This window comes from Maniola hyperantus, chromosome 12 (genome assembly GCF_902806685.2).
Source record: "Maniola hyperantus chromosome 12, iAphHyp1.2, whole genome shotgun sequence".
Taxonomy (NCBI): domain Eukaryota; kingdom Metazoa; phylum Arthropoda; class Insecta; order Lepidoptera; family Nymphalidae; genus Maniola; species Maniola hyperantus.
In genome coordinates this window covers 10,212,006-10,239,575 of record NC_048547.1, presented here as the reverse complement: position 1 = coordinate 10,239,575, position 27,570 = coordinate 10,212,006, and the positions used below count along the sequence as shown (strand labels likewise).

Below are 27,570 nucleotides of genomic sequence, written 5' to 3'. Positions count from 1 at the left end.
CTAAAGTAAAATAAATCTTATTAAATAGAATATAATATATATACAAACCATGTATACAAAAATCAAAATATTATAATGTCAATAACGCCATGGAATGGACTATGACCTTAACTATGACTATCAATGACTATGGTATTTTCTTGGCATTTTGGATATTTTATTTCATCAAGCACTCAGATTATTTTATTAGTCGGATTATTCTATCGGATTGTTTATTAATCTGAGGTCAAACAAGTAGGTATATAGTACCCATATTCTTGTGGGTATAACGCATAAAATTTAACTCCTCACGCGCCATTTTGACTTTATGTGTCAAGTTTAATGTCAAAAGTACGATTTTAGTCCTTATTTCAAAGGTGAAACGGGTGAACCGTACTTTGGACATGACAGTTGACCCATAGAGTTAAAATGCCGCGTGGGGCGTCATTTTGTAGGAATATCGGACTGTATTTGTATGTATCCACTTGGTTTGTGATGAGATTGTATACTACTTATATTATTGTATCATTATTTCTTCCGGTTTAAAAATTATTACCTCTTTCTTTGAGTTGCATTACCTATTCTCGTAAATCTCGTTGGATGCATCTAGATGCGATGCAGATATTATACCATCAAAATACTTCAATGGGATACCTAGTTATGATTTTTGTTTCGGTCTTTTGCATAATCTTTTGTAGGGTTCCGTACCCAAAGGGTAAAACGGGACCCTATTACTAAGACTCCGCTGTCCGTCCGTCTGTCACCAAGCTGTATGACTAACTCATGAATCGTGATAGTTAGACAGTTGAAATTTTCACAGGGGCTCCCATACAACAAACTTGATTTTTTATTTAAATAAAAATAGACTAATTATTTGCGGTTGCTAGAGCTTTATAATTATATTTTCAGGAAACTTTTATAGAAATTAATAATGTCTCATTACATCAGTTATCACTGCAAAAAGCACAGAAGCAACATTTGCATAATTCTAAGCAAAGTAGACATGGTATCCAAAAGAGGAATCCTAAGAAACACATTAAGAAGAATTTACAATTCTTCCACAGTGCTCTAGTGTTTAAATAATGAGGGTATATTTCTGGCCAACGATGATAAATCCATAATTGAGGTGTCCTTTGAAGCGAAATGAGGTAGCAATCCCCAGAAGCTGCATCCCAGCGTCTTTGCTGTGCCTTGCGAAAACCTTGGGGGTCATTTCTTATGGAAGGACATGGGCAGGGTTGTACAAGTATTCTTCTGAAAGCAGACACGAAGTCCCCTCTACTCATTTTAATCTTTTTTTTAATTTTTTTATTCATTCTGAAATATTTACCAAATAATTTATGCGAAGTATCATCCATTCCATTTTTCTTTTTACTTGTTATTCTTTTACAAGACTTTGTTCTCTGTTTTTTCTTTTGTGATATTTTTTTATTTTTTTTACAAGTCTTCTCGCATTTTTTTAATTTCTTACGAGCATCCTTAATTTTGGCAACAGCCACCAAATCCTTCTTTGTCATTTTATTACTTGCTTTGTTCAATTCTTCAAGCTTCCGTTTCAAATATTTATCTACTTCTACAAGTTCATGTTCTTTAGTTTTTATTTCAAATGCCTTTCTTTTTGGATCACATATTGCAGCAATTATATTTGACCGACTATTACATAAACACCAACGCATTTTGGTGGCCTAGAAGGCTTAGAATTAAGCTTAGCTCCTTTTATTACCTGGTTACCAGGGTTAAGCTATTTCGTCAGGAATAAGTTACTAGCATAGTTAACTTTTATATTCATTATCTTTTTCTTGTTTTAAAAATAACCACAAGGAACCTATTAAAAATTTAGGAAGTTTCGTTTAGTTTACATTTTTTATATGATATTTTTATTTATTTATAATGACAGTAGGTAGTAAATTCATATTTCACAGTATTTATCACAGGTATTTATGGTATTTAACTATTTATTTCTCCAGATCTGTGAGTCTCTTTGATAATTTTGTTATCTATGTTGTCATTTGGAACCAACCAACGAGCATCGATCACTAGAAACAACGAGGCAATAAGAATATTAATAATATATTATAATAAATATTACTTCCTACTAACAAAGTACCTTACTTAAGGTACTCGGTATCAAAGAATGTATAGTTCGTATAAAATGACTCCTCGCACGCCATTTTAACTCTATGGGTCAACTGTCACACCTTTAAAATAAGGACTAAAATCGTACTTTGACATACTACTTTTGGATGACTTTCTGAGTATGGTTCTCTTTGAGAAGAACTCTCTCTATGAACCATTGAGTATTAAGTACGGAGTACCTACTTACTATAAAATTGACTATATACCTACTATATAGGTATGTGTAGTCAATAAACTAAGAGGCTTATATATCTACTACTTTAATAAAAATACCACATTAAAGTAATTTTTAGGGATATTTAAAATAATATTATGCAACCACAAGTAAAAAAGTTACATCAGAATGGATATGTCGCTTTTGTGTCTACTCGATATAATCCAGATCTGTAAGAAAAAACATAAGACTATTATGATATTGTTTTGTCTAATGTCGCTGACGAAAAGGCAAAAGACACATGAAGTAAGTACAGTACGCTGCAGAAAGTAATGTACATCGGCCTTTAGAATGATATTTCGGCTTTGTAGGGCGTTGTCTCTGTCACTCATACCTATGTGACGTTTATTCGGTCTCAACGACAGAGACAGTGCTCCACAATCTACAAATCTGCTATCTCCTAAAATCGATTTACCCCGCTGCGTACTGTAGGTAGGTAGATATACGGTAATACCATTTATTAGATTCTAGATATAAACAGAAATTTATGTTCTAATTAATTTGTTTATAGTTTACTTGATGATGCCTGCGACTGGATTTAGATATTTTTAATCGTTGAAACTCTGCTTCTTCGGGATTAAAAGTTACCTATTTATTGCATCCCGGAAACGGGTATATAGGAATGTTACTGTCACGAAAACTTCATAACCGAGTTCAGAGGCCAAGTATTCTTACCCTCTCTTATTCAAGACATCGTTGCCCATATGCAGTTTATCTCCACGACAGGTATTTGTAACAACCTGTATCATGTTAGCACACCGGTTGGCGACAAGATTGTTGAAAGTTACAGTGGCGGCAAATAGTTCCCATGCTCTGTTGTGGTTACAGAATAAGTTGGGGCAACCAGGTTGGTTTGTTCCTCCATTGGGGAAGAAGTCGGCATCGGCTACCGGTAATGCGATGCCGAGGCCTACAATACTGGCGTCGGAGTGTATAGCTTCTACATATACTGCGTCAGATGGTTTCAGACAGTTCGAATTACCATACCATAGCGGTCCAGCAGGATCCAATCCTATAAAAAATTGCAATGTTTTTACTAAAATAATAAAGGTGTTTCGCAGGGCAGCATACTTTGCCCTTCTTATTTCGTGTATACGCGAATGAGTTGTGTGGATTATTATGAAAATAATATCTAAGTACACGTAATTATTAGCTAACCACTTATGCAGTGCATGTTTGCGGATGGTGCCTTTTTTAACTTTTTTTTTGTTTTCTTTTTTTAAACTGAGAGAAACTTAACGTCGGTAAAGGATAGTATTTTAAATTTTATCTATCTATGTTTCCGTTGTTCTGAGGCACCAAGTAGAAAATTACTACGTTTATAAAGGTCATCCCGCAAATATAAGTCATGACAGCACTGTAGTTTGATACCTTTCGCTATTTACCTAAGTACTACATCATAGCGTTCCCTCAAAGGATAATAATTTCAGGTAAGTGTAAAAGTCAGCGCCTGTATCTACACCGTCTTTTGACGACCTCCCTGGCGCTATAGCCCTATAAGGAGGTCCCGGGTAGGATTCCCGAATCCCGGCAGGGTCAATTTGGGAATTCATAATTTCTAAATTTTATCTGGTCTAGTAGGAGGCTTCGACCATGGATACTTTCCACTCTATCAGCAAAGCCAAGCAATTTAGCATTCCAGTAAGATGCTGTGTATAGAAGCCTATTGGTTTAATAATAACTGTCATATCTCTTCCAAGTAGGCCCGCTACCATTATTAGACTGTATTACATTAACTTGACATCGAAAAAAAAGCCTAATAATAAATTAAATATCTCACTTACCAGTAATACGTGCTACACTGCCACCTAATTCCCTGCCAGCAATGCCGGCGACATGAGCTCCCAGGCTGAACCCAATCAGATGCATATTACCAAAGGAGGCTCCAGTGACTTTGTTCAGGAAGCTAAGGAACTGTCTCAGGCTACGCCCGATCCTTGGTACACCGTTTACCGACGCCCAGTACAGATCATTGGCTACAGGACTCCAGTCCACCATTATAATGTTCACATCACTTTTGTGAAGATACGCTGTAATTTTTGTTCAATACATTAATTATTTAATCGTAACTTAAAGTTAAATCAGCGTTTCTAAAATGACTATAAAGCAGACTCTTATTTCACTTTGGCGATAAAAATAAGTATTACCGCACAGTTATTACTTTATTAGCATACCTACTTACAAAGGAGTGCGCTAATGTGACTAATTTTGTTGCACCTCCATCCAACCTTTCTAATTCAACCTCTCTGAATCTCTAAACCAACCAACTCCTAGATTTTAACAGATATTAGTAATAACAGAGGAAATTGCTATATTATTACTATTAGTTATGTTTAATATGGCTAATATTCGTTACGAAATCTTATAGCTTACCATCCCTTATAGCTTCGTTGAAGCTAGAATTAGTATTATCGAGATAGCCGTGAATAACCACAACAACAGGGTTCTTGACATTGAACTTGGACGATGTGATACTGTTATCATTGTTTATCACTAATCTCTGAGCTGTTGTAGGGTTATGTCTGAAACGGTTGGCATATATAATTATGAGAGAAAGTAAAATTAGCATACTTACTTATAAACAAACAACTTTTTTGAACAGGTTCTGATACAGAAATGAATTTTTGACTTGAGTAGGCAGGGTATGGTTACCCTATTATAGAGGTTTAAGTATAAATTAACATTTCTTAGGGAAGTTTTTTTTTTAAATTTACAGACTAGCGCTTGGCTGCAATCAGACCTGGTGGCAAGTGATGCAGCAGCTTAAGATGGAGCGCGCTTGCCTAGAAGATGCCTATTCACTCTTGACGTTATGCCTCTATAGCACGCTACTGCTAAGTAAGTAAGTATAGGTACAAACCTCGTGTAAAGATAGTACTCGCTAGTTTCATCTTGTCTGCTATATTTCAAATTTGATACACCGACACTCACTCCATCCTCAGCGTTCGGAGCCTGAACGGAACGAAGAAGGTGGTCCTGGATACGATTCACTGGTTCTGCTAATGCAGAACTAGCTAGAAACATGTACGAGTGTGAAAAATATGAATAAATCATTAGGTTGAATCAAAGAACTGAACGAACGTTTGAGAAGAACGTTGGCTTCCCAAAGTGTTGCAACCATGAAATGCACGACGAAGACGACTGAAAAGCTGAATTGGATACGGAAGGGACAGGCGGTCCCTATGCGAGCGGCGGTCTTATGCCGCTGGACAAGAAGCCGTATTCTGTCGAGATCTTTGCAAGAGACCTTCGTGATTCGTCCATCTGTGAACGTCTATCGGTTGAGACGACGACCACGACGACGAAACAAAATTATTTCTAATCGAACACAGAATTGTGCTTTAATAAAATGAATAAGTAAGTAGTTACGTACTTGTGCGTGGACGCAAAAAAAACTTAAAGTTCTAAAAGCTCGACTAGAAAATATTTGAAAGGTCTCTAACCTTAACCGTTGATCTATATCTATTTAGTTATAGGTATACCTGCTCCTAAATAAAATAAAATAAAAAACACTAATTGTAATTGAGAACGGCTGGACTGATTTGGCTGGTTTTTTGTGTCCGTAAAATGTCAGAACAGGGTTTGTATGAAAGATAGTTTTTCTTTGGGAAATTTTCAATACCTACTCAAATAATTTTACCCGTGCGAAGCGATTTCGATAGTTAAAACTTTAAACTAATAGTAAAGTGATACACACCCACTAATAGCAGGAATAAAAAACCCGTCATCCTTCGCACTTTACTGATACCTGTAACTGTCTAAACTATATCTAATACAAAAACAGTTTTTATACATAGGTTTATTGTCCAATGTAAATAATCTTCCTTTATTAGATTGTTTTTATTATCTTGGATTAAATTTATTGTTAATATCTTATTTATCTTACCATATTGCAACAGAATCTTTATTCATGTAAAACAATAACTCAGTTCCTGGATGAATCACACCCACACTGCGACGTTTTGTTTGGTGGTTGGGCGCAGGACTTCAGAAGACCATTGGGTAGGTACTTATATTTCGTTTGGAATTGCTACAGCTTCTGACAATCAGATTCTTGTTTCCTACTTAGGTAGATCATTAATGTATAGATCTCTTAGTCCTTTATGATCTAATAAAAATACATATCGCTATAATATAAAAATGAATCACTAAATGTGTTGCTCATCGCAAATCTCGAGAACAGCTGAACCGATTTCGCTAATTCTTTTTTATAATATTCCTTGAAGTACGAGGATGGTTCTTACGGTGAGATAAATTTAAAAATTTTGAATCGACTGTTAGGCGGAACGAAGTTCGCCAGGGCAGCTAGTAATGTATAAAATATTACTAAATAATAGGTACACAATATAAACAGCACGATACAAACAGCAACATAATATAATCAGCTGTGATAGCCTAGTGGTTAGGACGTCTGCCTTCTAATCGGAGGTTGGTGGCTCGATCCCAGACACGCACCACTAACTTTTCGGAGTTATGTGCGTTTTAAGGTTTTAAGTAATTAAATATCACTTGCTTTAACGGTGAAGGAAAACTGCATGCCTGAGAGTCTCCATAATATTCTCAAAGGTGTGTGAAGTCTACCAATCCGCACATGGCCAGCGTGGTAGACTATGGCCAAACCCTTCTCACTCTGAGAGGAGACCCGTGCTCTGTAGTAAGCCGGTGATGGGTTGATCATGATAAACAGTAGAAGCTAAGAAGTTCTAGGGAGTAGGTAAACTTGATCATGAGGTTGTAGTGCTAGTCAGCTAGTAGCATTATTATGGTTCTAGTATGGTTCGAGTTTAGTGACCCGTCTTTGCCTTTCGATTCGACTGCCGATACCAAACGACTTTATGTTCACTGTATCAGACTAATAGAGTGTAATGTAACTCATACCAAAAATGTAGGTATAGACAGCTTTTATCAGTTAATAATGATTGGGTCTCATTAAACGTAATAAAATATTGATAAAAAATCAATTATTAAGGTACAATACACACTTGATGACTATTAGTTGTATAAGTACCTACCTACTTACATTTTTTTTAAAAAATTGAATAGGGTCTTGGACTGTAGTAGGTAAAAAAAACGAGCCGAATTGAGAACCACCTCCTTTTTGGAAGTCGGTTAATAAAATGACGTGATGTTTTTTATAGCAGTAGTTTATGGGGCTAGAATTTATTAATAAAGAGACTAATTAAATAAAAATCATAATTTTTCTTAATTTTTAACATTATTACGTAATAAACGTCACGCTGTAGCCTGTATGGAAGGCGATCAATGCAAAATAGTTTTTGATTTATCGTGCAAAATGTCGAAAAAAATAAAAACCGACTTCAATAACCACAAACACTAAAAAGTAAAAAATAATTTAATTCATTGCCCATATATTATGTGTACAAGACTTATTGTAGTTCTATAGTAATATTCCTATCCACTGAGGAGTTCTGTTCTCCATCTCCGAAGATATTCATCAGATCTTCACCGAAGTAAAAAAGACTTCTCAAGTATGTCCTACTAAACAAAAAAAGAATCATCAAAATCAGTTTATATTTAGCGGAGAAATCGCGTAACAAACATACAAAAAAACACACATTTCAATTGAGAACCTCCTCCTTTATTGAAGTCGGTTAAAAATATGCTATGCCTGGTTACAACCCTACTGTTTACAAAGCTATTACACTGATCGCGAGCAATTTACTTTTATCCATTGAGGAGTTCTGTTCTCCATCTCCGAAGATATTCATCAGATCTTTACCAAATTAAAATGGGACAACCTCGGAAGTATGTCCTACAAAACAAAAAAAGAATCATCAAAATCGGTTCATAATTGACGGAGTAATCGCGTAACAAACATACAAAAAAAACATACAGTCGAATTGAGAACCGCCTCCTTTTTTTGAAGTCGGTTAAAAATATCATTCCTCCCATTTTACAGAAAAAATAAAACTAACGCTCTATTATTATAATATATATTTTTTAAATATTAACAATAAACCTCTACAAACAAAGTTAGTTTTGCTGTTCGTTAACAAAACTGATTCTTACCGTTTTGCTTCTGTAGTACGAAACCCTCGGTGCGCGAATTCGACTTACACTTGGCAGGTTCCCGTGCCGGTTCTTGGTAAATGTTTTACTTATGAATATTAATATAATCAAAAGAAATCTACTTAAGTGCACTAATAATATAAAGAGGTAAAGTTTATAAGTTTGGGTGTATCAGTATAAGGGATAATCTTCGAAACTACTGAATTTCTGAGCTGGCATATGGGTATAAGTTATGATAAAAGTTATGAACGCTAGTAGCCTAGTAGAATCACAATATGTATTAAGTAATATGTCAGTCACATGTAAAGCAAATTAGCCAGTAGGTACTTACACTATAATTTGTTTAAGTTTTACGAACTTGGCCCTACCATCAATTATTATGAAGCAAACCAGTAAATCGGTGAGTCACAGAATCCGGAACCGCAGTACATTAACGTGAAGTCTTCATTGATGGATGAGAATGCCGCATCTACAATTTTTCGTGGATTTCCAGTTTCCTGAACAAGGAAAGGTCAGCGGCATTTCGCGGTTCGTCGATGGGTGCGCGGACGCAGAATGCCCCTCGACTTAGTTGCTTGCGCACGTATCGCGCACCAGTGGGCAGTGACTCGGCTCTCGGACAGTTTCACAAACTCGGAATAAGTGACAGAACAAATGAAAATAAATTGAGTTGCAAAGTGAACGCAGGAGTCGGATCCCGGCGAGTCCTGGTATTTTTAGAACATCGTCCTGTTCGGAAACTGGTTTCTCTTTATCGCAAAAATACGCGATACCAGCCTGGTAAGAACTTGTCGTATATTTCAATTTTAAACGGATATAAGTAGTTAATAAAAACTCCTGGTCTTGTTATCAATTAATAAGTGATATAAGTGTGTGGAACCTGTTTACTTAGATAAATACTGATTAAATTAAGCTATAATATTGTTCTTTGTTTCTCTTGTTATTTTTTTGAGTTCCGTACCCAAAGATTAAACGGGACGCTATTACTAAGACTCGCTGTCCGTCCGTCTGTCTGTCTGTCACCAGGCTGTATCTCATGAACCGTGATTAGTAGTTAGACAGTTGAAATTTTCACAAATTGTATTTCTGTTGCTACTATAACAACAAATACTAAAAAACAGGATAAAAATTTATTTAAGGCGGCTCCCATATAACAAATCCCAAATGTTTAAAAAATTCTACTTTAGTACGGAACCCTCGGTGCGCGAGTCTGACTTGCACTTGGCTGGTTTTTTTACAAAATAATATACTCCTTTAAAAATGGACTCTACAATAAAATTATTTTTACAACGCAAGTTCGCGTATCAAAGATTCATTTCATGGTCCCGCACCCGATGGGTGCCAACGGCATCCCTCTGTCTGTCAGATGGTACGGAAATCTTTTTGTGCGAGTCCAGCTCGCTCTTCTATGATTTTTCTTTTTGTGTTTATTTACAAGTTAGCCCTTGACAGCCATCTCACTGGCGGGCGGGGGTGGTAAAGGATGAATGATGCAGTCAAGTTGGAAGTGGGCTAACTTGGAACTTGGACGGGATAATGGCAGTTTTATTAAACCCATACATACCTACCTCTTACCGGTTTCTTCGGCGCATTGTATCAGAAAAATCACTTGGCGGCACGGTTTTGACGGTAGGTTGGTAACTAGCTACGACCGAAGCCTCCCACCAGACCCGAGAACCCAGGAACGTCCCGCTTATAGAGCCAAAGCGCTCACCTCTGCGCCGGGGAAGTTTCCAGCTGAGAGGGGAAATTAATTATTTTATTAATTTTATACAGTTTTAAGAAGTATAAGTACTTATATACCTATCTGTTCTCCCTTCGCCTATAAAACTTGCTTTTCCTTGTTTGGCACTTAAGTATATCTCGCGTTCTATAGTGGACCGATTTTGAGATAGAAAGTGTTTATTTAATCCTGTGGTAGATATGTGCGACTGCGAAATACCACATTATTAGACAGCCAAATAATAGAAGTGTAGGTATAGAAGAGTACCTACCTACTTATAATATTATTGCTAGATATTGATATTTATTTATGAATAATATAATAGTGATAGCTGCTGATAAGCGTTGAATGTAGGTATACAATTTAAACGATGACCTCATAGATATTATTTTGATAATTTATTAACTGAAAATGAATAGGTATGATTTTTTTCTTAAGACATTGGTTGGTAGGTATAGTAGTACACACATAGTCAAAATATTTACATTAATATAATTAAAAGGTAAACCGACTTTCTACTTGAATAAATGTTGAAAATAATAAAGTACCTACGTAATAATAGTTTATTAAAATAAGTTCGGTGTTAAACAAAGTAGTGAAGATACGAGTAGATATAAAAATACATATTATAGTACGCGACAAGTCGAGATCACAATCGAGGAGGAAACGCCCCGCACACCCGCACAGCTTCCGCGCTACCCCGGTACGGGCAAGCGCAGTTGACGTACCCCGATTGCCATCTCAACCTGTCGCAGGATTGTATCCATGTAGGTATATATATAAAGAAACATACTTAGTTATAACATGGATTCTATAAAATATAATAGGTCTAAATATGTGTATCAAATTTTAAGAAATTATTCCGCAACGTACATTACCTATGCCTACAGTCTTTAGCTGACTATGCACTGCGCTGCGCATAGGACACACTATGAAACTATACTATAGAGGTAATGTGCGGCGGTTACGCGTTTTTGCAATTTTGGAAAAGAGTGATTAAGTAACTTGATAATTTAAACCTACTTATTTATGCTATTATTGTTGTATTTTGCAAACGTAATCCAAATTGTTTCATTAATATCTACCCACTTTCATCGTAACCCTGTCATAATGGATATTCATTGTTCTCAGGCCCGGCGACAATGGTGCAATACCAGTTCTTGTGTTTGGTGATCGTGGCTGCGTTAGGTAAGACTGATAAAACTAAAGTATTTGACCCCATTGTTGTAATGGTGTTTTAATGACTAGTGTCTTTACCGTTTAGAGTTAGACATACAGCATACTACGCGTTTCGACTGAGAAGGAACTCGAATCTTCCGGCATACCCATTACCAGTAACCTATCTACTTAGTTGTCAAGTCCGCAACTTTTTGCGCGTAGGTTTTTAAAAAGTCCCGCGCAAAGACCGATTTTCCGGGATAAAATAGTCGTTCGTCTGCGGAATGCAAACTGTCTCTGTAACTTTCATCGAAATTGGATTTAAAGATAGATACTTTCCCGCATGGTCTCCTATGGCTATAGGTAGGTATTGCCTAGTATGGGTTTAGGTTCCTATACGATTTTTATGAACTGCGCTGGACGGCTAGAGCGTACAGAGACTGATGAAAACTAAATGAAAAGTCATCAACTCATAACTTTACATTGCAATTTGTAACAAACACTGTGTTATCTTAAAGTTACCGGTGTAGATAGGTACAATAATTTTCCAAGTCACAAATTATTTATTCCGAGCATTCACAGATTTTCCTTTAATTATTCATTAGTTACATCACATCCCGTGAACAAACAATTTTCCGACACCGCGCCGATATCATCATTCACCGCGGGTCACCGGTACAATCTAATTGCATTTTAATTATAATCACAATCACAATACCACAATGTTCCATTCCTAGAACCAGGTGAGATCGTGGACGTGATTCATACTGTTTCGTCTTAGAGAGTATATAGGTAAGTATATAATATAAGTATACTTTAGTGTACAGAGTAGTCACACTACCGAATACTGGAGACACCATTGATGTTGGAGGAATTTACCCCTAGTGGGAGGCATAATTCTCATACATCAGCTGTCAAAAAACGCTACTCCCCATCTGCAACCTAATGATTACAAAGAGGGCCTAGGACTCCTTAAATTTTTAAATAGATATTAGTAATACTTAGGTAGTTTAGTTTTACATAATTAATCAGTGCTACTACAAAATAAATATGTTTCACGTTAGGCAGTACCTAAGTACTTAAGTCTGTTTTTCTCACCTTTTTTTCATATTGCAAAATTTAAACATTGATATAATAAATTTACGTTTATAATATTAATGCCGTTAATATTTCTTTGAAACTATACCGTACCGTGATGAAATATTAATTTTTATAAACAAAGAATGAATACACAAAATCGACTTACTGGAAATCGCCATAAACTGGTAACGCCGTGCCGCGCCGGTTAAGATTCCAAAAGGTCGGCGGCTAAAACCCCCCGTTGCACTGTATGTGGTCCTCCTCCTCGTTGTGGTACTCCTAACACAAGCTTTACGCTTAGTTGGAGGGGAAAGAGGAATATAAGTCATGATTAACATGGCTTATATTCTTTAAAAAACATACAGGTGAAAATAGTCCAGCTACTGAATGGCAAAAAGTTCGATCAATCCATACATTTTTAGATTGATTACCTAAGTCAAAGTCATTTTGTGGGACATTTCCCTCTAGTAATGAAAATTATTGGTAACTCTCTGTCCAGTTTCGACAATAATTTATTGGGTACCTATTCTTGTTTATTGATCGTTGTAGTAGGATAGTAAAGTAAATAATATATTCGGAAGTTAAGCCTTATTTGCGATGATTAATATCTACTGCGTAAGTGCTATTTAGTCTGTAGTATGGAGTTTTCTGCGTATGTGTGACTCATACGGATAACGGAGACGCGGCGAATGAATGAGACTTGAGAGTCGCCATATTTTACCTTAGGGTGACCTTTCCGATGCAATGGCTGCGTATAACTTTACCTTTGAAAACGTGACCAGGCGTTCCAAAGACTGGCTTATACAGGGTTGCAGATAAACAGCCTGTTTTATCGGCTATTAATCGACTAGGCCGTTTATAGGGTTCCGTATCTCCAGAGAAAATATGCATTGTCATCCAAATAAACATGTATACAAAATTTCAGCTCAATCAGTTGAAGATATTATGCTGCTTCAAAATTGAGTTGCAAGATTCCACCCGAACAAACATAGGTAGGACATAGTAAGTAATATACATTGCAAGTTAAATAAAAGCTTTTAAAAAAAGGAACCCCAGGATCACTTCGTTGTCTGCCTGCCAGTCTGTCTGCGAAGACCGGTCAAGAGAATCAAAACTTATAGGGTACAGGGTACTTCTTCTAAGGGTTCCTTTTTTCTCTGGAAGTACAGATTACAGAAAGGTTTTTTAAAAATTGAGTTGAGAATTTTAAAATTATGTGCTAACTTTAAAAATAAAAATATTTTTATTCAATTAAACTTTTACAAGTAGGTATTTTTGAATCGTCAGTGCAGCTAACACCTTTAATTCTTACCTACCTAATAATAAAATGAGTTATAAAAGACAAGAAATTTTCCCAATTTTCGCGATATCAGCCTGTATAGTGGTTCGTATCACGTAACAGACGCGAGGCTCCGACAGCGGCGTTCTAAATAAGTACTTATTCGTGACCAAGAAAACACGATGTTGTCAATAAGTTTCTAATTAATTTATAGACATGCATTAACATCTCGTATAGATTAGGGGGTCACAACAAATTTGGTAACCATCACCGATATGGATTTTGTTGGGTTCACAGGATAGAGGACAACTCTCGGAAGACAAATATGCTACTCTGCCGGCCCAGAGTGGTTGCCACACGTATTTATGGCGCCTGAAAGACGTGTTATCGTTACCAAAAATTACATGATAATATGGATATGGCGGGTGATGGTATAGAAAGTAAGTACTAGTTGTGCTCATGCAAACCATATAAGGACTGATCACGATTCGGTTGCGTTTTCGAGTTATGCCCTTCCAAAGTACATGCAAAAATAAAAATGACGAGAAAAATGGCTGTTGCTCATGTAGAAAGTAAGTGCTAGCCTTACACGTGCAAATTATGTAAAAACTTAACAAAAATTTGGTTGCGTTATGGAGCAATGCTGATTCAAAAAACCTGCTTGTATGAAGCTCAAAAAAAGACTTGAATGGATATGGCTGTTGATGGTGTAATAAGTAAGCTCTAGTTATGTTTACATAAACCCCGTAAAGGCTGATCTAAAGATTTTGAAAATACAACACCCAAAATGGCAAAATAGGAGTTTAAAAAGTGTTTGAATTAAGTATACGTAAGTTTATTTTCTACCTCCATAATTTATTACAAAATTATGTTTGAAGCACATAAATTGAAGTAAAATATAAAATACCTAGCATTTAGTCTAAATGCTATCTTATTTTGAAATTATCGGAGGTCTTTATTATTTGACTAGGTACCATCGATATAAATGACAAGATATGGTCAAGCGAAACAAAATTTTTCACGGTTTTGGAACCAAATAAATCAGCGCCACCTCATACTAATGAACGACCCGTTTGAAATCCAGACGTCACTGAGGTTGCGTCACACCACTGAGTCGGTGGCATTTTGTTTGTTCAATAGCCCTGTCCATTACGAAGTAATATATAAGTCAATGCACATGCATGGTACATTCTTCTAAAAAAATATCGTCATTATTCACGGTATTTTAAAACTACCTACACTCTCCCAGTTATCTGATTCACAATCTAAAAGACCAATCAGTCATTATTGTTTGCAACATGAAATACCTTTCTCCTTATCACGTGAGCTCTCATACATATTACATTAACTACAACTGCAATAACCATAATTTATTGAACTCATACAGGACACGCGCAAAGCTTTCTCAATAAAACATAGATAGGTACGATCCACACAACTTTGAACAGAGCGAAGCGAGCTCTCCGAGGCTACTTGGGTGCACTTGTCCGTCTGTCTGTCAAAGCCTTATTACTTCTGAATTAATGGATATAGTCAAAATAAGTAAGTCAATGGCTGAAAGTCGAAAATCACAAATTATAAAATAAAGCAACAAAGAAGAAAAAAAATCTTTTTTACGCATATTTATCACTAGCTGACCCGCCCCGGCTTCGCTCGGGTGGAGTATTTCGGACTGGGAGTGTCATCGTGAAGCCGTTGCTTGATACCTAAAATATCAATTCACTATCAGAAATTCTAAAATCTCCATGATTTAGGACTTTAGTACTTTGCAGCATCAGGATTGAGGAGTAAGGATCCGAAGTTCAATGATGTAGCCTATGCTTGGTACCTAAATTAATTTTGCATCATCCGGAGTTACTGAAACATTATAGTTTAGGAGTGCTGTACCCTACATCATCAGGGTTGAAGAGTTGGGACTTGAAGTCTGAGAATAAAGTCGTTGCTTGGTACCTACAATATGAATTCACTATGAACACTTCCTGAATCTTGATAACTCAGGCGGGCAGTAACCCTGCAGCATCAGGATTAAGGAGTTGAATCCAGAATTTTTTATGTGACCATCACGAAAACTTTTTTGTTGATTTAAAAAAAATTTGCAAATCGGTCCAGAAACCTCGAAAAAATCGATGTAGAAAAAAGAATCACCTCCTTTTTGACAATCGGTTAAAAACCGATGACCTTGAAATATTTACGGAACATCTTTGAAATATCCCCTTTCGAACAAAAAAAGAATGAATGAAATCGGACGACGCGTTAATGAATTACAACTCAGTATACATTTTAACTTTCATCCCCTCTCCTACGGGAACCATGCTGAATTTCGGGATAAAAAGTATCCTATATTCTTCCTCATAGTATGACCTCAAATCGTACCAAGTTTCATTGGAATCCATTCAGTAGTTTCAGCGTGATGCGCGGCCGTGATACAGACAGACAGACAGACAGACAGACAAAAATGAAAAAAATTACAGTTTTGGGTTCAGTATCGATTATAGAGTGCCCTCGAAAAAAAAATTTCAAAATATCTTCAATGTACAGAATTTGACCTGTTACAGTTTTATTATAAGTATTGATATCGTAGAATTTAATTTTCCCTACTTCTACACATCAAATGCTTCTATTTTTGAAGAAATAGAATACCGGTTGCATATCCAAACTTATCCTGGAAATATGCAAGTATGGTTACTCTTACTGAAGTCCAACTCTGGTTAGTTTAAGTGGAAAAAAATGTTGGCGCGACGCAATGACAGAATGTCATTGGCGCGACGAGAAATCTTAACCACTTTCGATGTCAATATAATAGATATACATACAAATGTATACCTATATCCACGTTCTCTATCTACATAATACCTATGTATGTAACATATTAATTGATAAATTATTATTATAGGTCTACCTACATAGCATAGAATTCTTTTACGTACGTAGATTCTGTTTAGCTCTGGTAGGTAAGTAAATGGATAATTTTGTTTGCGATGTTTACTCGGTTTTTCAAAAAGTATAATTTGTATGAACACATTAGGTAGCTAAGTGCATTTTTAGGGATCCCTACCCAAAGGGTAATACAGGACCGCGCGTCCGTCCGTCTGTCTGTCCGTCCGCGTCGGTGGTCATATCTCATGAACTCATGTTGAAAATTTCACAGAATATGATGTATTTCTGTTGTCGCTATATCGGCTATAACAACAAATACTAAAAAAAGAATAAAATAAATATGAAAGGGGGCTCCCATACAACAAAACGTGATTTTGTGTGCCGTTTATTTATCCAGATAACTAGCTTGAAGTGTAGGTAAAAACACTATAATAGAAATTATAATAAATATAACTAGCTGATGCCCGCGACTACGTCCGCGTGGATTTACATTTTTCAAAATTCCGCAGGAACTCTTTGATTTTCCGGGATAAAGCCTATGTGTTTAGGCAATTGTGATAATTGGCCACTTTAATTCACAGCCGGATAAGGAAAATGTTTCCAAGTGCTACGTTCTATCTATAAGGTCTTTTCATATTTGTTTTAAGAAAACCTGTTAGTTTGCTCCGAGGTTTACTCATTCGCTTGAACATGTAGGTACCTACGGCATTCTGCTGGGCTGCCCTTCGCGTGGTTATAAACGTGGGAAACGTGGGAAACGCACAATAAATGTACATTCCGTGTAAACGAAAGAGATGCATACTGCGAATGGCGCGAGTAATCGCTCGTCGCACTTGCACACTCGCTTATAGCCCGGCGACAAAACTATCGAAACTACACACTCGCTTCCCGCTGATGGCCAACTCGTTTATAGTTTCTAGTTCTACTCGTTTCTCGTTCATCCTCGGCGGTCGGACCACTGCCTTAATGGGGTGAAATAGGGGTTTGAAATTTATGTTGCCCACGCAGACGAAGTCGCGAGCATAAGCTAGTATGAAATATATCTAAAACACAACGCAATAAAATAGCATCTTAAGAATGGGCAAGTGATCACTATCAGATTGCGCGGAAACTGCTGAGCAATGGCCGCCCGCTCTTCCGGCAGCTGTGTCGTGCGAACTGCGAACAACGGGATGCAATACAAGTTGCAACATAACGCAAGATCGCCATTTACGTTCACCTCCTAAAGAACAAAGCTCTACAGTCTGCGTCGATAGCTTGCTTTGTTCTACGTCGTGTACAAATAACTAGACGTAAACAGTCACACTTGGTTGTTATCTACCTACAACTAACAAGCACTTTATTATCCTATGACATTGGTAAGAAAGGAGCAATCCTGTCCCAGCCTTTAGCTGTCTGCCTGAAGGCTTCAACACTCGTGAACAGCTAAATAAAATCCACACAAAGATAAAGCCACACTTTTCCCTCCGCACTCGTGCATTTCGCAGTGACCACAGCTGTAAGACTGTACCTATTGTATTGATGGCTACCTAGTACCTACACTACTGGTATAATAATATCCTTACATAAATAAGTACGACTGAAAATTATGTTGATGTTCTACATACCTATTGTTAGGGTTCCGTACCCGAAGGGTGCCAACGGAACCCTATTAGCAAGACTCCACTGTCCGTCTGTCAGTGGGCTGTATCTCGTGAACCGTAATAGAATGTGAATTTCTATTGCCGCTATGACAACAAATAGGTAATAAGAATTTCAAAATGACCGCCATGAAAATTAAAAAAAAATATATATTTCTTGGACGATGGTACTTAACCGATTTTGTTTAATATCTAGAAAACGAGCAGCGAATATTATGTATTTACTTAGTTTAAGTTAGTCTATATATGGCGAGTTATTAGCTGGAACAGGTAGAAATGGTGCCAGGTAATGAATAACGAGTCACGGAAACTGTCTCCTACTTGGTAATCAGTAACGACAGCACAAATTACGGGTAACACAGACCTTACACACTTGCGTGACCAATTAGCTCTAAACACGCATTAATATAACACGACGTGACATGGCTTAATTCTTAAGGTTGTACTTCCACCAGCGAGGATAGGTAGAGAGGGATTTTTCCCTAGGGAAGGAGGGAGGAAGGGAGACGAGTCACCTGGTGTTAAGTTATTACCACCGTCCATGAATATTTTCAGCAACAGAAGAACTGTCAATGCGTTGTCTACTTTTCAAGAATTTGTTGATTCAATCCTTGAATAACCTCATGTTAAAATCCAGAGGAAACAGTAAACACCGCTGAAGGGAGTTGGTTCCACAATTTGCAAGTGAAACTTCTCACACTAGACAAAGAGATCGGGTATCCCCCCCCTGGAAAAAAGACGAGCTGGAAAAAAAGGTATTTTTCCAGCTCGTCTTTAATTATTATCCACGCACAATAATATTATCTCTGGTGTACAGACTACAACCGCATAGGCAGCAATAAATATAAAAGTCACAAGTGCTATGTCTAGCATAAATTGCTTTCACTTTGAATTATGGAGGTTACCGTATCTCAATTTGGAGTATGTAAGCACCTACCTAAGAAATTGCAAATTGAAATAAGTCATTTCTCTAAACCTCAATTTGAGCTTGTAGTAAATACCTTCGATGAATTTACCCATCTACTTTAAAACCTGTCTAGTGCGAGTCAGACTCGCGCACCGAGGGTTCCGTAATACAGTCGTATTTTTTCGATATTTTGCTCGATAAGTAGGTCTGTACTAAATCAAAAACGACTATGCATAAAAAAATTAAAATCTGTTTAAGAATATACAGGGAAAGCCCTTTCATAATATTATGATAGGTACCCCACTTAGTATATTAATCTTACTTTGAAAGTTGAACATACTAATTTATTTGTTCATGAACACATTTTTTTTTGTGATGTAACTAATTCACGGTTTTCGGGTTTTTACCCTTATAGGTTATAGGTATGTGTTATAGGACCTAACTACCTACCAAATTTCATGGTTTTAGGTCAACGGGAAGTATACCCTATAGGTTTCTTGACAGACACACCAGACAGACATACAGACAACGAAGTGATCCATTAACTAAAAACATTAGACATGTTAAAAGAACAAAGGTGTAAATCTTGTGTTAGGATATGAGAGATACAATCACGGAATTGGGAGTCAGCTTACTAATTTGTTCTGTGGATAGGTATCAAAATCATGTACCAAAATTGTAGTTACAAAGTAATAATAAATTAAGTTACATTGGAAATGCTTATCTCTAAACAGAGATTTCTTCCAGCTTCCCATAATCGTTTACAAGTAGGATTTGAACTTACTTCTTTTCGAATTTTAGTAAGTAGGGTACGCCCACGTAACCGTTGGAATATTGAGGTCTTGAAATTTTTAAAATCCCTTTTGATTTTTTAATGATAATGATATCCTATGTTACATACATACTTTCGCATTTTAATATTTGGATTATGCCGTGATGAGACATAATAAGGAAATTTCGTAAGATCCAAGAACCGGGTTTGAAAAACCGTTATATGGACATTAAAGTCTGACCCACTGTAAGAATTGCCGAGTTTATCACGAATAATTGTTACATTTGAATATAACGAGTAGATATAATCTCGATGTCTTTTTTAACTGCTGAGGTAGGTACCTATATAACCTGGGTATCTATCCAAATCTTACCAGATAGGTACCTATAGTACCTAGGTGCTGCCTGTGTTATATAAGGATAAAATTCTGTAAAGTCTGCCAATCCGCACTGGGCCAGCGTGGCAGACTATGATCTAAAACCTTCTCATCCTGAAAGGAGACCCGTGCCCAGTAGGGGGCGGGTGATGGATTGATCATGATGATGATGTAAATTATGGAGTTTTCGTAAACTTTAAGAACGTAGTGTTTTAACTTTTAGGAAGGTAACAACCGTTAAAAGCACTCCGTCAATAGTATAAGTGTGACCCACTAATTGAAATATTCGGTTGGTTCATCACCAAAACATATTTACTTTAGGATAAGTTAAGTGGTTCTCTATGCCACAAAGATGTCTGCATTTATCATGTTATCTATTTCGAATAAATATACACCTAGTCTAGTGATAACAGCTTCCTGATACGTTTATAGAAACAAAAATATAAGTATGTAGTAGGCAGATAATAATAAAATTATACTTATCACTCTGGATTTCTATGCAGTTTATAAATTTTAGGAAGTATTAGGTAGGTTAGGTACGCTAAACGCGCCAGACTGTAACAAATTGTAATAAAAGACCTTATTTATTACAACTAGATAAGGATAAAATAATGAGTAATCTTAATTACTTTTCTCAGAAAAATCACAACCAAGTGACGTTATATCTATGTACCTACGTCATAATATGGTCATACTGGAATTTTTGACCACACATTTTGCTTAGTTACTAATATAGTACGCATCAGGTAAAAAATGGCAATCGTGGTATGAGGCGGGGGGACGCCCCGCACAGCCGCACGTCACGCGCGCTATTCCGCACTGGGTTGGCGCGGGGGCTGTGTGGGTGTGCGGGGTGTCCCCGCCCCGATTGCCATCTCGACCTGTCGTGAACTACATAACACTATCGCGGCCTTTCTTATTTATTAGCTGATCCACCCGGCTTCGCTCAGGCGAAAATTGAATAAAACAGCTTTATAATGGTGAAAGAATTATTAAAATTGGTTCAGTATAGTTTCAGAGTTTATCGGTTAAGTGCGAACAAATAAACAAATCTGTCGTCTTTATTAAAATTGTACTCTTAGGTATTATTAACTGGTCATGGTATACATTCATTACTCTACTTATCTTATCCTCAGCTCTTCTGTATAGTTTAACTAAATGCTTCGCTCTGCCAGTTCTTGCTTCGATATAAATTAGGTAGGTAGCTACCTATAAAGGGAAAAATTTAAGCTTACTGCAAGGGTGCAAGGGTTTGGGCTCTGATGAGTCAGTTAGCGTCTAAGCCAGGACTTTTCTTTTTATGAGTAGGTAAGTAGTAAAGTACCTACTTATTGATAGCCGCCCTGTAGACAAAATATGGAAGAATGAGAAAATGGAGACCACCGAGACAACCGAAAGAAAAATAAGTCAATGTCGCTTACTTCGTTTTCTGTTGTTCTAGGTATCGGATCCTGCCACAGTCAGAGTTTGGTCCAAGACACGAGGACACAAGACAACACACCGCCTAGCATGTTAAAAGAGGTAGAGGACAACAGTCGGTACAAGACTTTAGAAGCCAATGCCACTCTTCTGAAGCTCCTGGTGGACGATAAAGATGGAGTTAGCAGGTGAGATTTAAATTCTACAATATGAGATTAATGTTCTAGAATAAAAGAAGATTTTACCTAATAGAAAAGTCTGATGGCTGACACGTGTTCGGTGTTAAGTCGGAGTATGCCCGCCTAATTTCAAACCCGTCTGAGATCGTTTTTCAATGGGCCTCTGCTCGCGACGCGGCGCCAAGGAGGAGTTGCAAAAAACAAACAATTCGCTCAGAAGAAGTCACGAAAGTTGGAAGAGTGTATGCTGTGTGCTGGTGACTGCCGCGCAAGCTCGAGTAGGTAATCCTTGAGTAATCCTATCGAAAGACAGACGCTAATCGCTATACTCACTTGGCGGTATGACGTCTTTACTGCTAGGGTGGACTAGCCGCGGCCTAAACCCCACCACACGAAATTTGTGGCAAAACTATATGCATAAATCCCTTAAAATTACCCTGCCGAGAATCGACCTTGATACCTACCTCTTACCACACTAGTCACAGTACGCGCTGCACACCGGGTCGTTAAAATTCAAATAAAATCTCTTGAAAATTTTGTAGACCATCAACATCAGTAAATCACTGATCAACATTCAACGTAGACAGCATGCGTGACCTTCTCGACTTCCAGGGGCCGAGAATTATTATAATTAGATAGACCGTTAGCTTTTAAAACCACTCACATTACTTAACCATCGAATTTGTGTTTAAAGTATTGTTAAGTTGAAATCACTGCCTACAACATAGCGGTATAATATAAAGCCACCATCATTTCACACGAAGCGAACACAATACACCCACACGAGATATCAGTTAGGTACAATCATTTACTTACAAATGGTTGACCAAAATTAACCGACTATAGTCACGTATGGGTAACTATTAATTAAGTACTTGGCTATGTAACTGCGAGAAAAACCTCAGGATAGGCAATCTATACTCAGTTAGGTCAGTTAGGTAAAATATTTAGGACATTTTACGAAGGTCAAGCTTATTTCAAACTACTATTTTAAACTAAACTTGCTATGCTAAACTTTCAATGTTTAATTAGGTAAGAATTTTGTTAAATTTTTGTTATACTTGTCAGGTCCGAAGTATTCGACATGCTCCACTCGAAGGACGAAAGTCAGGACCGCATAGATCTACTCACATTCCCCCAAGACGCGGAAGAAGGAAAAGTAGCTGTTCCAATTATTCCTGACTCGCAAGCGGAATTCCTTCAAGGTAAAAGATTTAATAACTTTACAACAAGACTTGAGGATTTTTTGTTGGAGTTTTCAAGTTCATCAGCTTAGTTAGGTAGGATAAAAATCCTAAAGACACGCATGAAAACAAGGAAACTTGCATGCAGCTATTTTATATGATCGTATCGTAGGGTTCGTAAATTTTAGCTTTTCCAATTTTGATAATCTTCCAAATCTTTTCTAATTTGACCTACAGGGCATTCAAACACTGAATTCTAAATTCTTAATTTTTTTATAAATACAGCTGAGGAACCAGTCCGCAAAGACTCCCAGCGGATGCAATCCGAGGCAGCGAGTGGCGAGCCCATCGGGTTGGCTGCGGGCATTATGGTCGCAGTCACTTGCAGCATCGTCGCGCTCGCTTACACGACTCTCATTGTCTGGAGACGGATATACTTGTAAGTACATTCTATAGTACAGTAGAACTAGTCCGCAAAGACTCCCAGCGACTGCAATCCGAGGCAGCGATTAGCGAGCTCATCTAATTGGCTGCGGGCGTTATGGTCGCAGCATTGTCGCGCTCCCTTACACGGCTAAGGTAACACGGTAAGTACATTCTATAGTACAGTAGAATGAGCTCGCAAGTTCCCAGCAGCAGCAGTTGCAGTTTAAGACTGCGAGTGGAGAGTCCATCATCTCAGCTGCGGGTATCATGATCGCGTTACTTGCACATCGCATCGTGGTGATCGCATATACGGCTTTGATTGGATCTCCTGCATCGTATTCCTTTATTCTTAGGGTCGTGACTCCTTTCCATTAATCAAAAGGTATTAAATTAATAAAGTATTAAAGGTATCAATTAAAGGTAGAACTTTTCTTGGGAAAATATTTAGGAACTTCTATCAAGACTGTAAAACTTACCTATAATCTGAGTCTATAATAAAACCTAATGGAACTCCATGCCATGCCCAACTTCTTTGATCCTTAGAAGCTTTGATCATAAATAATTTATTGATTTCTGATTCGTGATCGTAACGTTTCGTTTGAAGGTAGGTGGTAAGTATCTATCTACCTAATAAAAGGGCAATGTTGTAAATCACCGCAGGGGTTCCCATAAACGTTGAAGTCCATAGTATTATTTACAGTTTTGTTATTAAGTACGCTTTTGAGTAACGATCAACGTTTATTTAGTGGCTTCTCGATGAACACGAAGCCATAGCTCGGTTTAAAGGCTTGGTCATACACAGCACTCGGTAGAAACGTGCCCAAGTTCGGAGCCAACTTGGTAGTAAAATAAAATGTATCAATGCGTTCACAATGCGGTGCGCACAGAAATCCGTGAATCGTGATTCCACTTCTATACTACTACTATATATCTTCTTAGTAGAGTTGCTTTGTAAATCCATATAAATAAAAACGCGTGACTGCACGTCAGTTAATCGACTGAAATTATTTAATTTTTATTAATTTCAACTTAATGAAAAGTGAACATTATATGGATTTACAAAGCAGCGCGGCCGCAGCGCTGCGTCTGCGTGGCACTTTGCGACTAATTTGAAGGCGCCCTTAGATTACGCGTTGGGCACATTGAAATCGCGCGTCGCTGTCGCGTTGTGACTGACCAGGGCTTTAAATTGTGAGACTTGAGAGGTAACTTGATACACGCTGTTCCTGCGAGCGCGTAGGAAGCGGTCAAGTGAGACGGAAACGCATTGTGGAGCGCCCGAATGAGAACGTAAACCTCCAGACGGGTGTTTATTCTTCCTTTTTTGACTTTACTCTCACGAATACATTTTTGAATTACGGCGGTGGTTGAGTACCTTACAGTATTGACTCAATATTTCAACTTTTTATAAACGGCTAGATGATGCCCGAGACTTCATCCGCGTGTTTTTAGGTTTTCTTAAAATCCCGTGGGAACTCTTGGTCTTTAATTATACCCATGCTAAAATGTGCTAAAAATTGCGTCGATTCGTTGCTCCGTTGCGACGTGATTAAAGGCCAAACCAACAAATACACAAACTTTCGCATTATTATAAATGAGTACCTATTGATTAGGTACATAGGTACTGTAGGTACTGTATTGATTTTGATAAAACAGACATGAATCATAGTCGGCGCCTGTTCTTAATAGGTAACTATTATACGAAACGTGTCTGTTTGTTACATTTCTACGCCTGAACAAAATAGGTACAGCACGCGGCCGAAAGTAATGTACATCGACCTTTAGAATTAGATAGCAGATTTGTATAGCGTTGCCCCTGTCGTTGAGACCGACAAAACGTCATATAGGTATGAGTGAGAGAGACAACGCTCTACAAAGCTGAAGTCATTCTAAAGGCCGATGTACATTACTATTTGCCGCGTACTGTACTAAGTAGGTACTCAACCGATTTCAACAAAAGGGACAAAATATATATGGGTTGTAGGTACATCTGGTAGATGAAAGTTTTAAAAAGCATTTTTTTTAGGCTTGCCCATTATTTTTATCCCTATAAATGCCCCAGCTATTTTTATCATCGTAAAGTGGAGTTAAAATTGTCTCCTAATAGGTAGATACTTACCTACCTCTATTACCGAAAGGTATTTTCCCGCCATGAGACCAACTACCTAGGTACTTAATAATTACTTAGCCATATGCATCTAGCGGTTTATCAGATAATCGACGATCAGACGAAGTCGCGAGCATAAGCTAGTTAATGACATAAAACATTTATTTATTTCCAGAAAGAAAAATGGCCTTAAACATGAACTCTTGCGGAACGAAGAGGCTATCGCAGAAACTAGAATCGAGGTAAAATAATACCATGTTTTTTGGCTACAACTCACAATTTTTATGGTTCCGTACCTCAAAAGGAAAAAGGAACCCTTATAGGATCACTTCGTTGTCTTTCTGTCTGTCGTGTCTGTCAAGAAACCTATAGGGGACTTCCCCCCGTCGACATAAAATCATGAAATTTGGTAGGTTAAAAATTCGAAAACCGTGAAATTGTGGTTACATCACAAAAAAATTAAATGTGTTCATGAACAGTAATTAGTATTTTAAACTTTCAATATAAGATTGATATACCAAGTGGGGTATCATATGAACTAATTGCAAGCCCTTGAGAGCTTCAGAAGACTCCGACTGGCGTGTAGCGATGCAGGAAGGTAGGTACATATATGGGGCAGCTTTAAGAGCCCTCGCCCACGGCGACTTTTTGTAGCGATACAGTAGCGATGCTGTCGCGCTTCCGCATCGATACAGTCGCGAAGCAGTCGCTAGCTGTGTGCCCTCGCCCACGGTCTTAGATTCAGTCGCGATGCAAACGCGATACTGTCGCGCTTCCGTCTCGATGCAAACGAGAAAAAAATGTTGCACTGATGCTTGGTTCTCTATTCACGCGTTAGTAGTGATGCTGGCGTGTGTTTAGTAAACGCGCGACAGCATCGCTACAAAAAGTCGCCATGGGCGAGGGCTCTTAGTGTCAGAGGCCAAGATCCTCTTTGGATCATTAAGTCAGCAGCGCAGTATGTTGCTGTGCAGTTTCGCAACGTTTTACAGTACGCGACAGATAATTTTGTACATCTACCTTTAGAAAGAGACAGCGGTTTCGTAGAGGGTTGTTTCTGTCGTTGAGACCGACAAACACATAGTCACATAGGTATGAGTGACAGAGACCGAAACCTCTTTCTAAAGATCGATGTACAATATTTCCTGCTGGCTTCTGTAATATTGTATATGTATTGTTTTGTTTTTACAGTTGTGAAGACATCCTGTATTTTGGAATGAAGCACTTGAAAATTCTGCGATAAAGTAATATCAAGACTGAATTTGATCATAATACTGCTTAGACGTAATAAAATTATCTCATATCAGAATATCTAGCTACAAATCTTGCATCGGTTGTGTGATAACTATTCAATATACTTATTTATTAAATAATTATATTTGATTTAAGATCAAGGGTTGCGATCATTTACAGAAAAATATGTATAATTTTGTAAGAAAAGTCTAATAATAATTCTACTGAGCTAATAAACTATGTAATTACGAGAAATAATTTTAGGATTATATATTACTACCTATTGGTTTGATCTGATTTTTTTAAATAAAATTCATTTGCTAAGTCCTTATGTACCTAAGTGCTTTACAATGTCTATTTTTCCAATATAATCTAATAAAAGGCAAAGAATGCCTGTGCCATTATTTTTAAATAATCACAAATTAGTCATCCTAAAACTATGAAGTATGGGCGTCATCAAAGCCGCAAAGTGCCGCGCGGCTGCAGCGCTACGGCCGCGCTGCTTCGTAAATCCATATAAATAAAACCGCGCAACTGCAGCGCTACACCCACGCTGCGGCCGCGCATCAGTTCATCGATCGAAATTATATAGATTTACAAAGCAGTGTGGCCGCAGCGCTGTAGCCGCGGTGCCAATTTGAATGCGCCCTTAAGCTGCAGACACATTACCGTGTTGTAGTGTCGCGACGCAATCTGGTACGACAATATACAAACGGAAGCGCGCCGGAACGCCTACAGCTTTTTGTCGCGTCACGACACTACATCACAGTAATGTATTTTATGCCTTTATTGGCATGAGGTACTAACATAATTTATATTTAATTTAGAACAATATGTTGTGTCTGTGATGT

At 37.5% G+C, this 27,570-nt stretch overlaps 2 protein-coding genes across 3 annotated transcripts; one reads left to right on the top strand and one right to left on the bottom strand.

The window, feature by feature from the left end:
• Positions 1-371: 371 nt before the first annotated feature.
• LOC117987338 (pancreatic lipase-related protein 2-like) lies at positions 372-6,073 on the bottom strand. The gene is made up of 7 exons (XM_034974339.2): positions 6,027-6,073; positions 5,190-5,343; positions 4,703-4,851; positions 4,114-4,359; positions 3,005-3,341; positions 2,453-2,499; positions 372-2,015 (listed from the first exon to the last, which is right to left on the bottom strand). The coding sequence occupies exons 1-6, from the start codon at positions 6,055-6,057 to the stop codon at positions 2,454-2,456; spliced, it is 963 nt and encodes a 320-aa protein (XP_034830230.1). The 5' UTR covers positions 6,058-6,073; the 3' UTR covers positions 372-2,015; position 2,453.
• Positions 6,074-8,857: 2,784 nt separating this feature from the next.
• LOC117987339 (uncharacterized) lies at positions 8,858-27,545 on the top strand. 2 transcript variants are annotated; one of them, XM_034974340.2, is made up of 7 exons: positions 8,858-9,139; positions 11,214-11,270; positions 21,613-21,778; positions 22,838-22,974; positions 23,239-23,392; positions 25,662-25,728; positions 26,678-27,545. In XM_034974340.2, exons 1-7 carry the CDS (start codon positions 8,896-8,898, stop codon positions 26,681-26,683), a joined length of 831 nt encoding a protein of 276 aa, XP_034830231.1. In that variant the 5' UTR covers positions 8,858-8,895; the 3' UTR covers positions 26,684-27,545. The 2 variants fall into 2 exon arrangements, with proteins under 2 accessions (XP_034830231.1, XP_069358387.1); XM_069502286.1 differs by lacking the exons at positions 8,858-9,139; positions 11,214-11,270 and adding an exon at positions 13,997-14,039 and having other exon boundaries at positions 26,678-27,541.
• Positions 27,546-27,570: the final 25 nt, after the last annotated feature.

What these genes read in the sequence shown, in the direction of transcription:
- LOC117987339 (XM_034974340.2), top strand. Translation starts at nt 8,896, where the DNA reads ATGGGTGCGCGGACGCAGAATGCCCCTCGACTTAGTTGCTTGCGCACG. An exon ending in GGTGATCGTGGCTGCGTTAG is followed by an intron (nt 11,271 to 21,612) that starts GTAAGACTGATA and finishes CTGTTGTTCTAG; the next exon opens with GTATCGGATCCTGCCACAGT. An exon ending in GTCTGGAGACGGATATACTT is followed by an intron (nt 23,393 to 25,661) that starts GTAAGTACATTC and finishes ATTTATTTCCAG; the next exon opens with AAAGAAAAATGGCCTTAAAC.
- LOC117987338 (XM_034974339.2), bottom strand. Translation starts at nt 6,057, where the DNA reads ATGACGGGTTTTTTATTCCTGCTATTAGTGG. An exon ending in GAGTACTATCTTTACACGAG is followed by an intron (nt 4,852 to 5,189) that starts GTTTGTACCTAT and finishes CAACCGTTTCAG; the next exon opens with ACATAACCCTACAACAGCTC. An exon ending in CAACGAAGCTATAAGGGATG is followed by an intron (nt 4,360 to 4,702) that starts GTAAGCTATAAG and finishes CAAAAATTACAG; the next exon opens with CGTATCTTCACAAAAGTGAT.